Source organism: Saccopteryx leptura, chromosome 3 (genome assembly GCF_036850995.1).
Source record: "Saccopteryx leptura isolate mSacLep1 chromosome 3, mSacLep1_pri_phased_curated, whole genome shotgun sequence".
In the NCBI taxonomy this organism is placed as follows: domain Eukaryota; kingdom Metazoa; phylum Chordata; class Mammalia; order Chiroptera; family Emballonuridae; genus Saccopteryx; species Saccopteryx leptura.
The window spans coordinates 107819553-107832407 of record NC_089505.1 but is presented as its reverse complement, the minus strand read 5'-3'; the positions used below and the strand labels follow the sequence as shown (position 1 = coordinate 107832407).

Sequence of the window (12855 nt, the reverse complement as noted above, 5' to 3'; positions counted from 1 at the left end):
AAACCAAGGCTCCCATATTCCAGCTCAGGGGTGGGAGACTTTCCCCATTCTTCCCTCCTCCCCCCACTTGGAGGCTGGAATGTGACCCGAGGAGGGATCCCGCAGCACACTGGGAAAGGCTATGTTCCAGCTCGGTGGCTGCACTGAAAAGGGGGAGATGCGACAGCGACCACGGGGACCGCGGGGTGGGGGGAAGGGGACACTGAAAGGCGCAGCGGCCAGCGCGGGGGTGGGGAGAGAGCCCAGAGAACCAGTCCGACTCCCGATCACGACTCCTGATCACGCCAGATGGAGATGGCCCTGAGCCTCCAGCCCCTAGTTTCCTGCTTCTCCTCTTCACCTTTGTCTCCCCTCCCTTCTGCAAACTTTCAGCCTGTTGGGGGCTAAAGCTTGGGAAACAAGTGTGTGTGTGTGTGTGTGTGTGTGTGTGTGTGTGTGCGCGCGCGCGCGCGCGCCTGCCTTAGGGTCTGTCTTTAATCCTGAGTGTGAGTCTGGTTGGTTGTGCAGTTTTGGACCTGTGTGTACATCTGTGTGCCTAACACGTTGGGAAACTGTATCTACATGACTAATGTGTGTGCGACTGTGTGTCTGAATCTGTGTGATGTAGTTCATGTGTCTGTGTAAACCGTGTATATAGATATATGTGCCACTGTCTCAGGATCTATGCGTGCTACAGCGACGGTGTGAGTGTAAACGTGTATGTGATTTTGTGTCTGCACATCCATATATCTGAGTGGGTGTTGTGTGTGTGACTGTGTAAATTGTTAACATGTACATGTGCCTGCCCATGGGTATTCGTGTGTACATGTGTCTGTGTGCATGTGAAGAGTAGGGTCCGTGCGGGGAATACCCGGCCCCCAAAACTCACACCCTCCAAGCCCCGGGAGGGGGCAGCAGCGGTGGCGGCCGCTGCGGCAGGAAGACCCTCCTCCCCGCCTGCCCCGCCCCCACTCCCGGCCCCTACCTGCCGGCTGCTTCGCCGACCTCCCGAACCGCCAGAAGCTGCGGGCCCGGGGACCGCTGGGGGCCTTCCTCTTGTGGTGTGAGTTACCCATGGCGGGCGCGGGAGCCGGCAAGGGAACCCAAGCACAGCCCAACCAGCCGCGCCGCCGGGCCCGCAGCCCCGGGAGGCAGGCAGAGAGACGCGCGGGTGGCCACCGCAGGCGCCCCCAGCCCCAGCTCCACCACGCCCCCTGGCCCTGCGGCCAATGGCTGGGCCAGAGGCGGGGCAGGCGGAGGGGTGGGGCCTGGCGCGCATCCCATAGGCTCCGCCCCCCAGGACCAGGGAGACCAGCTGAACCGCCCCGCCCAGAACGCTCTGGGAAAGGCATGGCCAGTCCAGGTGAGGCAGGCGGGTAGCTTGCTCTCCCAGTCCAGGGGCCACCAATAGGAAGACTGCAGTGGAACTGAGATAACTAGGAACCGGGCTCCTGTCTGGAGCCCTCCAGCTACTATGGCCCACCAAACACCACATCGTGAGTGTCACGTGTCTGTGTGTGTATCTCCTGCCTGTGCCTGTGTGTAGAAATGTGTGGATCTGACTGCATTTCTGTACTAATAGTGTTAAAAAAAATAATAGTAGTACCCTTTTATATAGTGTGTACTATGTGCCAGGCACTGTGTAACTGCTTTCATGCATTACTTCATTTCATCCACAAAACAGTTATGTAAGGTGGGTACTTTTTATCATTCCCATTTTACTGATGGGGAAATTGAGGTTCCTTGAAGTCAATTGACTAATCCAAAGTCAAACAGCATTAAGCTAGGATTCAGACTCAGACCAACCAATGCCCACTGCTGTGTGCTACAACTCCTCCAGCTTATTTATGCCCCTGCATGACCTTAAAGAAGGGCATGTAATTGGGCATTTGTAACTATGTGCTTGAATGTGGCTGTGTAGTACAATACTTATGTATAAATCTGTGACCCTAAACATATGGTTTCCTCTCTATGTAATCATCTCTGTGACTGTGTGCCTATATCCACATCATTCAGTCTGTTTTCAGATGTCCAGATGTGCGTTTTTTTTGTATCTGCCTATGTAATTGTGACTGTCTCTATCAGGGTAGCTAGAAATCACTGGTTTTATGTATCTGAGTATGTAACAACCTGCCTGTGTGCATGTCAGTGTAAATATGTTTATCTATAAATTGTTTAATTGCATGTGCTTTTTATGTATCGGTATGACTGTGCAATTATGTTTATTGAGTGTATACCCATACCTACATTTGTGTGTGTTTGAGTTGAAGTAATGAAAACTACAGTAGGTAGACATATGTGAAACCAACCACGTCTGTGTACACTGGTGGAGCTGTATGCCTCTCACGCATCTCCCCTTATACAAGTCTTTGTTTTTCAACCCCAGGCCAAGCTTCACCTCTTCTAAAATCCTGCCAGGCCGCCCCCACCACTGTGTCCTCACAAGAACCCTTGTGCATGCCCAGGGACCTTCCCAGAGCCCCACAGTCTGGGAAACGACTCTCCTTTACCATCACTCTGCCCTGTCTCTCCAACTAGTGACAGCATGGTGTAGCAGAGAGAACGCTGGGCTGGGAGTCCAGAGCCTTCCGTTCTCATCCCCATATGGCTCAGCTCATCCTTTCTGCCACCTGGGCAAGCCCCTCCATTATACCATGCTGCCTCTTATGCCCAGTGGCTCCAGAACATCCTGTCCCTTATATGCAAAATGAGAGAGTCAAAGGTATTCTCCCCACCCCCCTCTCTCACGTGCATCTCTTGCTAAGAATCTGAGGCTGACAACAGTGCAATCTCTGAGGGGTTGTATTTCATTCATTCATCTATAAAATATATATTGAACATACAGTGTATACCAAGCTGTATGCACAAGGCTCTCTGCTTTGCAAGAAGAAGAGGGTCCTAGTGTCAAAGCTAGAAGAGACCTTAGGTCAGTGGTCAGCAAACTCATTAGTCAAGTGAGCCAAATATCAACAGTACAACAACTGAAATTTCTTTTGAGAGCCAAATTTTTTAAACTTAAACTATATAGGTAGGTACATTGTTATTAACTTAATTAGGGTACTCCTAAGCTGGCCTTTGCGCCCACACGTGGTATTTTGTGGAAGAGCCACACTCAAGGGGCCAAAGAGCCGCAAGTGGCTTGCAAGCTGCCATTTGCCAACCACTGCCTTAGAGATCTGCTAGCCCAGTTCCCTTAACTTATAGATAGATGCCCATAAGGGGAATGGGAGCCCATTAGGGGAAAGGTGGCGTGGGGAAGCAGAGAGAACATTCAAGGTTAAAGTCCAGATCCCTCAGCATGAATTGCATGAGGACAGATATGCAAAGAGCCTTGGTGTCTGCATAGCCAGTGCCTTGGCTTTCACGGAGGCTGTGCAGGAGCTGCCCCCACCTACCAGTTAACCTCATCTCCAACCACACCCCTCTTATTCTCAGAACTCCAGCTACACAAAACTGCTTGCCCCTCCCCAGTACACACCTCCATGCCTTCACATATGCTCCTTCTTCCACCTTTGCCTGGAATAGTCCTTGTTATCCTCAAGGCCCTGCTCTGCAGTCTACTGCTCCATGAAGTTTTCCTTGCACGCCCTCCTCCCCCAGCTCAGTTCTCTGTGCTCCTATGGGCAGGCCTTAGTGCTGCCTGCTGATATAGACCTGATGATCACAGCTCAGGACTCCTCAGCACTTGTCTCAACCAGAAAACAAGTTCTTCAAGGGCAGTGATAGTCTCCCTTCTCTTCGTAACTCCAGGCTCAGCCTCGTGTCTGGCACACAATAAGTGTGCCGTATGTGTTGAACAGAAACTGGTGGAGGTGGAGACGGTAGGGCTTCCGTACTGGAGGAGGTGGTGACAATGGCACTTACGCACTGGTGGAAGTGAAGACGCATGAGCAGGAGAGTCCAGGGTACTCTCCCAGCCTTACACCCTTTCACTACAAAGGTTGTGCTAGCTCCAGATCCTGCAGGAAGAGTACTGTCCATAGACAAGAGCATGGGAGAGCCTGGCGTGGGACTGGTGGGAAGGTGGCGTGGAAGGCAAATGCACCAGAACTCCTGGAACCACAATGCTTAGCCTGAGTGCCTGATGACCTTCTTGGAGAATGGTGGTGAAGGCCTTGCCTGGCTAAAGGCTTGGAGAGGGTGTCCTAAGCAGGCAAGAGACCCTACTTGGGAGCAGACCCCACTAGTAGCCACTGGGAATCATGCATTTTGCCAGAAGATTTGAGGTTTAACCCCTTTGCAAGCTGAGCTGTCTCCCCTCTATGCCAAGCACAGAGTCGGGCACCCTGTGAGCAGAGCTGACAGCCTTGGATGAACCAGCCCGAGGACAGTGGACATAAGAGTATCAAGTATGGTGGAATGTAATAATTGGGGAGATGGACAAAGATTTCCTCCTCCTGCCAATAAATCTGTTTTTACCTGCTTCCTTCCCGGAGCAGCCAAGGGCTAGAGATGGCCGTGGGGTCTGCATATGAAAGGTAGAGGTATGTATACCTGCCCTCCCCACCCTCCACATTCACTGTGGCCCACATGATAGACAATGCCTCCTCTCATTAGTTTTCGGCAGCATGTGACAAGCCAGGAGCAGCTGAGACAGCTTTCAGGATTTGGGGAGAGGGGGATTTCCAAGGAGCAAGTGGGTGAGGGGAGGCTCCCTCTCTGCCCGCTGCTGACAAGGGTGTAGATTTTTCTGACTACAGTATTTAACCACCCCAGTTCAGGAAATCTTGCTGGCAGCCCTGCTTCAGGGGCAGGAGAGGAAGAGACTACTGGGGGGAGGGGCCCCCAGCCTGAGGGGATTTCCAGGAGAATGCTGGGATGTGTGCCACAGATGCAGATTCAGAGCCTCCACAAGGAGGGACAGGCAGCTGGAACCAGTCCGGAAGGTGTTCGGAGGTAAGGGAGGGCATGGGGCCTTCTTGGTCTCACCTTCCTGCTCATCTCATCCCACCCTTGCTAGAGGCACCTCTCTGGGACAGGATTTTTCCATTTGAAGTCTGAACAGGTGTGGGCTCCTGTTCAGCCTCTAATGCTGGCTGGCTCTATGACCTTGAGCAAGTCACTTCCTCCTTTGGGCCTCAGCTACCTACCTGCATGTGCCATGCAGGCTCCCTGTGACATTTCAGGCCATCAATTCTGACAGTCTAAGTTCCAAAGATGTGTATGCACTGGGAGCCCATATCAGATCACCCATGTATCACCCAAAGCCACTTAGCAGCAGGCCCAGTGCTAGGCTGAGGGAAATGACAGTCAACCCCGCTTCTCCCTCACGGTGTTCAGAACGGTGAGGTACGGTGAATTCTGCATCCCACAGGATCCAGACAGCCAGCTGGTCCCAGTCCCCAGCAAATGCCTTGCCTGATTCCAGTGCTGCAAATCCCTCAACCCCAGCTTCTCCTCATCCTTCCATTTTTAGTTCACATGTCACCTCCTCGGGGAAGCCATCCCTGATTTCTCCCTGGAATCACTGTGCTCCCTTTTGTCACATTTTTTTGACCCTTAATTGACTCCTCGACCCTTTTTCCTGCCCCCTCTCAAATTGTTCAACCCTTTTTCCTGCCCCCCCTCAAATTGTGAGGTTCATGTGGACTAGGACCTTGTCTCTCCTTCATCCCCAAGACAGTGTCTGGCACACAGTAGCTACCTATACCTAATGTTAAATACTTAATAAGTATTTGTGAAGTACACTAGTGAGGCTCCCTCTTCCATCTAGACCCAAGGTAGATAATGCCCATCCCTTTAGAGGGGCCTGGAAGAGATGAACCCAGACCTTCCTATGAAGTCACTCCTCCATTGGATGATACACAGGCCTCTTCCTCAACAGGGAGACATGACACTATTTCACTGCACTCTCCTCATCCACCTTCCTGTGACATCCAGGCCACTGGGTCCCCATGGCTTATCCATGACCAAAGTAAGCGCTCCTTTCCCACCTCCGTGCCGCCAGCCCCTACCAGCTTGCTCCTTAAGGCAGCCCATCTCAAACCCACAGAATTCTAGAACTAGAAAGCATCTCAGAGGCCATAAAACTCTTATCTTTGTTTTAGACAGGGCATGACTGGCCCAGAGTAGGGCAGGACTTGCCCCAGGTCATACAGCAGAACAGAAGCCAATCTCAGGAGTCTCTCCACAACTGCATGCCAAGGACCGCTCTCCCTGCATGAGTGGCCAGGGTTCCTTAGGTTAAATCTGCTGGGCCTGGCAGGATGGCTCCTGAATTCTCATTATTCTCACTCCCACCCACCCGCTACTACTCATTCCCCAAGAGAAACCTTTGGGAGGGCTACAAACTCCTTTCCCCAAAGCAGGTCCTGCCTAGGACACTACAACAGTTACTCCTCTCCAGAGTCAGAAACACATTCAACCTCGTATTGCTTTGTTAGGACAGTGTGGCATCTGGTAGGAGACTGAGTGCTTCTGTCACTTCCATGCTGTGAACATCACTTCCATGCAGGTGGGGACCTTGCCTGTCTTGGCCTAGGAATTCACATTAGCCTGAACAGTGCTTAACACTATATAGTAAAGAATATGTCTTTTTCAAATGAATGAAGCCGAGTGACCTTGACCAACTTTTGCCCCTGAGCCTACTTCCTCACCTATAAATAGTACTAAATACCTATCTTCCAGGTTGTTTTGAGGACAGGGAAAACATTCATGAAAATGCCAGGCTGGGGTCTGGCACACAGAACCTTCATGTTACTTCTCTTCTTCAAATTAGCCGGCACCCTGCCCTTCCTCCACACCCTGCTAACCTTCTCCAGAAAGCCTCCCCTGATTATTGGGCTCCAGTCCTGGCATCTGGCCCAGAAACACTTCCTCCCCACACTTGTCTAGAGACCAGATGATATTTCTGGAAAATATGAACTCTTGTTTGTTTATCTTTTCTTACGCCTGCATCCTCCTGTTGGACAAAGGTAGTCCCCACTTTCTGTGGATCCCCCTCAATAATCTTCTCACCACAGGTATGTGAGGTGGAACCAAGTGAGTTGTTTTCCAAACCCAGATCAGGATGAACTTCACTAAAGCCAAGTCCTCAGCATCACAGCCACAGAAACTTGCTACTGTCTGGACCAGGGGTCGGGAACCTTTTTGGCTGAGAGTCATGAACGCCACATATTTTAAAATGTAATTCCGTGAGAGCCATACAACGACCCATGTACCTAACACATTATCCAATAAAAATTTGGTGTTGTCCCGGAGGACAGCTGTGATTGGCTCCAGCCACCCGCAACCATGAACATGAGTGGTAGGAAATGAATGGATTGTAATACATGAGAATGTTTTATATTTTTAACATTATTTTTTTTATTAAAGATTTGTCTGTGAGCCAGAGGCAGCCATCAAAAGAGTCACATCTGGCTCACAAGCTATAGGTTCCCGACCCCTGGTCTGGACCATGCTGTACAGTTCACAAAGCACTTGCATGTGTGTTATTTCATTTCATTCTTGAAACAGCCCTATAAAGGATTTATTATCTCTATTTGACAGATAAGAAAACTGAGGCATGGTGGGGTTAATAACCTGGCTGTGTCTCAAAGCCTGAAGGGGGCAGACCAAGGCAGCAGAGTTGCCCAATCAGCCTCAGAGCCCATTCCTTTAAGACTAGGTCCTTAGACCACAGGTGATTCAGCTTATAAACACAATAATAGCAAGCCCTTGCGTTTCTATGGTGACTTCACTTTCATATAATTTTCATATCCTCTCTTATGAGAATCTTGGAGAGACAGAAAGGTCACAGACCCATCAAGGCAATGTCCCCTCTCTTTCCTGAGACAGTAATGGGATCAGCAAGATCACAGAGAAATTGTTTGCCCAGTGTCACGGGCTTGCTAGTGGCCAGGCCAGGATTTGAACTCTCATTTTCCGGACTCTGATACTCTTCCCACTCTATATCAAGTCCCCTCACTTCTCTCTGAGCCTTTTTCCATCTGTAGAATAGGTTGGGTGAGAAGACCTTTAAGCCTTACTCACAGGTCCATGTGCTTGGGAGTGTTATGAAAACAGTACTAGTTTGGAAGGCAGATGATTCAAGTTCAAATCTCAGTTCAGGCCAGCGATTTTTCAACCCTTTCCATCTCATGGCTCACATAAACCAATTACTAAACGCTGTGGCACACCAAAAAATTTTTTTGCCAATCTGACAAAAATAAGGTATAATTTTTATTCATTCAAATAGGATGGCGATTGTTGTGTTGGCTGCTGTCATTTTTATTTGACAATCTAAGGGAAAAGAGATCAGTGCCCCTGACTAACTAGTCCAGTATTGCATGTTTTAAAAATTCTTGTGGCACACCGGTTGAAAAATCACTAGTTTAGGTAAATCACTCACTACTGTCCCTGAGCCTCAATTTTTTTTTTTTTTTTGTATTTTTCTGAAGCTGGAAACGGGGAGAGACAGACAGACTCCCGCATGCGCCCGACCGGGATCCACCCGGCACACCCACCAGGGGGCAACGCTCTGCCCACCAGGAGGCGATGCTCTACCCCTCCGGGGCCTCGCTCTGTTGCAACCAGAGCCACTCTAGCGCCTGAGGCAGTAGCCAAGGAGCCATCCCCAGCGCCCAGGCCATCTTTGCTCCAATAGAGCCTCGGCTGCTGGAGGGGAAGAGAGAGACAGAGAGGAAGGAGAGGGGGAGGGGTGGAGAAGCAGATTGGTGCTTCTCCTGTGTGCCCTGGCTGGGAATCGAACCCGGGACCTCTGAACGCCAGGCCAACGCTCCACCACTGAGCCAACCGGCCAGGGCGAGTCTCAATTTTTTCATCTGCAAATGGGCTCAAATGAGATAATGGATACAGGGCTCCTGGCACATCCAGAATAATCAATAAATGTCAGATTTCCTCTCTTTATAAGTCTGTGCAAGAGCCCTGGCCGAATGGTTCTGTTACAGCATCATCCCAAAGCACAGAGGTTGCTAGTTCAATCCCGGTTCAGGGCACACATAGGAACAGATCAACATTCCTGTCTTTCCTCTCCTCCCCTCTCTTCCCCTCTTTTCCCCTCTCCTCCCCTGCCCTCCCCTCCTCTCTTCTTCTCTTCTCTCTCTCTCTCTCCTTCCCTTCCGCTCTCACTAAAATTAATAAATAATAATAATTTTTTTTTAAAGCCTGTGCAGGGCAGTGAGAGGACAGGTGCCCAAAATTCTATTCCTAACTCAGTCCTCCCATCTTAAAGTAGGGGGCTCAGATTAGGGAAGTCAAGACCTGCTTTTCTGGGTCTTTGGCTCAGAGAATGGGATAGGGGAGATAATGGCCTTCCCAGAAAGCCGACCTCCCGGGAATTTTCTGTGTATCTTTCTCTCCTATCTTTCCCAATCTCCATTTGAACATTTTTCCCAGAAAGAGTTAAGCCTTCTTTGGGCTTTCCCTTCCAGACCAGCAGTACCAGTGGAGATTAGAGAGATCAGATTTATTTCTCTTCATAAATAGAAAAGAAGTAGAGCCAGGCAGGTGACAAGGAAACAACTGAATAATAGGAGGTTGGAGCAAAAGGGAGCAGGACTTCCTCCAGTTGTACCTGGGGCCACCCTCAGGTCAGTGGAAACAACAGCCAGGGGCAGGGAAGGTGTTTCCTGCACGTGGCCTCAAAGCAGGCTGACCTGCACGAAAGCCCAGTGCTACCTGATACCAAAATACAAAATAGGGATGCCTGGCCACTGACCCAATGACCTCTAACCCAGGCTGTTGAAGCAGGAACCTGCAGGTCAGCTTTTCCAGCCTTTGCCTCCTGGCTGGTCTCCCTGAAAAGGGTCCACTGCCGTGGGGTAAACCACTAGCCTCCAATCTCCAATCCTGATAATCTTACCTCCTGGCTGGTCTCCCTGAAAAGGGTCCACTGCTGTGGGGTAAACCACTAGCCTCCAATCTCCAATCCTGATAATCTTACCACAATCCATACTGTTGCAATTCTGACCCATGACCTCTTGAATGAGAGAGGGACCACTTTAGACTGAATCCCAGTGGGGCAGCCCGGGGACAAACTCCAGGCCCTGTAAGGAGTGCAGAGCCTTTAAAACACCCCTCAGGACCTCGCCCAGCCATCCTAGCCCCAGCACCCTATCTATTTGTGGCTGGGCTGCAGGGGAGCAGGGCCCCTATCCAAAAGGAAGATCAGGCTGGATGCAATCACACAAGAGGTTTTTCACCCTCTTCCTGATCCCTAAAGTGTTCCTTTAATTCTCCTCCAGAGGAGATGGTTAAAGGACACTGGGAGGGTAAACATAGGCAGAATGGGATGGGCCGCACACTCCGTCATTTCCTGGAATCGAAGTAAAGGTAGACTTGGGAGCATAGCAAGCCCCAAGGGAGCCCCACCCTCTTGCAGTGATTCTTGTCCTCCCCCTCAAATGAGAGACAAAAGCAGAGGGGTAAATAAGGGAAGACCAAGCAAGGGGCCAAAAGAAAAGTGACCCCAGCAAGATGGGCCAGGTCAGCCTTCCCTCGGATGGGTCAGCTGCCTATCCATAAGACCAAAGGGAGCCCAGAGGCAGGAAAATTAGCTGTTGTATTTAAGTACCCACCCCAGCCCAGGTACAGCCTCCCAATTAACTTGGGCCTCAGTTTCCCCCATCTGTAAGCACACATCCAACACAGGCATATTTCTAACAAGGTTGGAGAAGGAGTGAAGTAGAGGGTTGGTTGGTTCACATCCGTGAGTTTACCACCCCAGAAAGTGGATGTTTGTGGTTTGACCCAGGTGAGTGATGAGAAGGACCAGGTGGGAAAAGCTAATTAGCTTTTAAGAACCTAAAGCATATGCTCCATGATGGATCCTTTGTGAGTCTGGAAATCCAGATCCACCTAGCCAGCTGAAACACCTTTTGAGTGTGTTGACCTTCCAGACCCAAAGAGACCTCCACTAAAGCCACGGACCACTAGCCTCCCCAGTTGGCCCCAGGCCAGAGTCAATCTCTGACCCCCTGACTCAGCAGAGGGCAGAACCTGGGTGAGCCTGGGGGATGGGGGTTGCCTCATGGTCCCAGAAGCCAGACTGCCAGCACTTCCTGCTTAAGCCAGGGTTCCCTGCCCTAGCTAGCCAAGGGTCCCCCATCTTAGAATGGTGCAGGGCTGAGTCTAGGATATATGCTGGTAGGCAGCGAAGAATAGGGTTGCTTGGACTGAGTCCTGGGGCTCTTCACTGGCCCAGGACCACTGCCTAGGGGCTCAACCCCCTCCAAAAGCCGCGGACCCCCAGCAGAGCCACTGTGGTCGCAGCCAGGGAGCCGTCCAGGGCGCACGCAGCCCAGGTGCCCGACGCCTTACCTCGGCCTTTGCCCTTGGCTCTTCTGGCCTTGTCGTCCGCCTTCTTGGCCCGCGGGGCGGCCGATTCGGTGCCCTCGGCCCCCGCCGCCTTCTTCTTGCGCCGCTTGCCCCGCAGCCAGTTGAAGGCGCGGCGGAGGCCGGACGTGCCGGAGCGGGACTTCTTCCTGCGCGGGGGGCCGCCAGGGCCCCCCGGCTCTTCAGCCGCAGGTGCGGCGGGGGGCGCGCGCGCCGCCATGGCGCTGCTGGCCGACCTGGCGGTGGGGTCAGGCCCCCTGCGGCGGGGCGCCCATGCGCGGGTCCGGCGGGCGGCTGCCGCGGGAGACGCGCCGGGAGAAAAGTTTGGGCGACGGAGCCCGAGCAAGCGAGGAGCCGGCGGGCGGCGGGCGCGGCGGGAGGGGCCGGCCGGTGGCGGCGGGCGGGGCGCCGGGACGCCCGGAGGGAAGGAGCCCGGGAGGGAGCGGCCGCGGGGCGGGAGCGGCGCTGCCTGCTGCCCCTCCCCGCCGCCCCAGCCTGGGCGCTTCGGGGCTGGAGGAGGGAGAGGTCCGGTGCCGACACTCGGCGGCCCACAGCCCCGGAGTCGCGCGGACTGCCCCAGAACGAGAGGGCGGGGTCGCGGGGCGGGTCCGCAGGGGGCGGTACTGAGGTTCTGTCCCCGCGAGGCCACTAATGGGTGTTCGGTTCGCTGGAGGGAAACACTGGCGGTGGTTAGAGGATGGGGGTACTCAGTGAAGGGGAAGAGAAACGCTGGGTCTGGATCCCCAAATGCTAGAGCTAGATCCCCAAATGCTGGTGTCCTGAGTTTGGTCTGGGAAGTGGTGGTGATTCTGGAATTTTTTACCTGGAATGAGGAAATTCTATGAATTCTTTCAGGACCCGGACAGTATTGCAAGTTTTGCACTAGAGACCCGAGGCCTGTGATGGACAATGGACATTCCTCTCCCATGTGGCGATTAGGACTGCCTCTTGGCTCCTTTCCCCTCCCTCACCACACCTTTCCCCAGCTTCCTACTACTGCAGAGCTGAGACTCACGCCTTCTGGGCCAGGGGGGATGAGAAGGACAGTGCCTCAGTTAACCCCTGGGCTAGGCTGGGAGGGCCCAAGGCACCCCTGCCTGGGACCAGGTTTCCCACTGAGATGCTCAACACTGAGTAGGGCTGATCTCTGGGCTTCATAAACTCACAACTTACAAAGTCCTTTCAGATCCTCTGCAGGTGAGGAGTGACTAAGGAAACTGGTAGGGAACAAAGCCTTTACAAATCATGAAAAGGCTGTGCTCATTTCCTCCAGGCCTCTGGCTCTTTATTATAGCTGAGCAAGCTCTTTTATAACATTGAATTCCACAACAAGCTGGGAGGGAAGCGGAGCAAGAAGTGTTACCCGGTGGTACAACTGGTCTCCTGGAAACCGAGACCAAGAGACGACAGTGATTGCCTGAGAGCACACAAGTGGTCAGCAGCGGAGGAGCCAGGACCAGCAATCTGTCTTGTCTGTGCCTGGTCTCAGGGGCTAGAAATTGCCTGAGGAGCCAGCTGAGGTTTGGCAGTCTTGGACTTCCTAGGTTTCCAGAGGGCTTCATGATCACCCCACCAGTTAGTTTGTCTTAGTCACCCAACCTA

At 52.4% G+C, this 12855-nt stretch overlaps 1 protein-coding gene across 3 annotated transcripts in view; it reads right to left on the bottom strand.

Annotated features, from left to right (window-relative positions):
* Positions 1-11820, bottom strand: part of NHSL3 (NHS like 3) — a 29907-nt gene extending 18087 nt beyond the window's left edge. The window contains exon 1 of one of the 3 annotated variants that reach the window (XM_066375755.1): positions 11239-11820. In XM_066375755.1, coding sequence (XP_066231852.1) covers positions 11239-11473 — 235 coding nt within the window. In that variant the 5' untranslated portion in view covers positions 11474-11820. Of the gene's footprint in view, positions 1-964; positions 1172-11238 lie in introns of those variants that run through there. The other 2 variants (XM_066375754.1, XM_066375757.1) reach the window with 2 other exon arrangements.
* Between the last annotated feature and the right edge of the window lie 1035 nt (positions 11821-12855).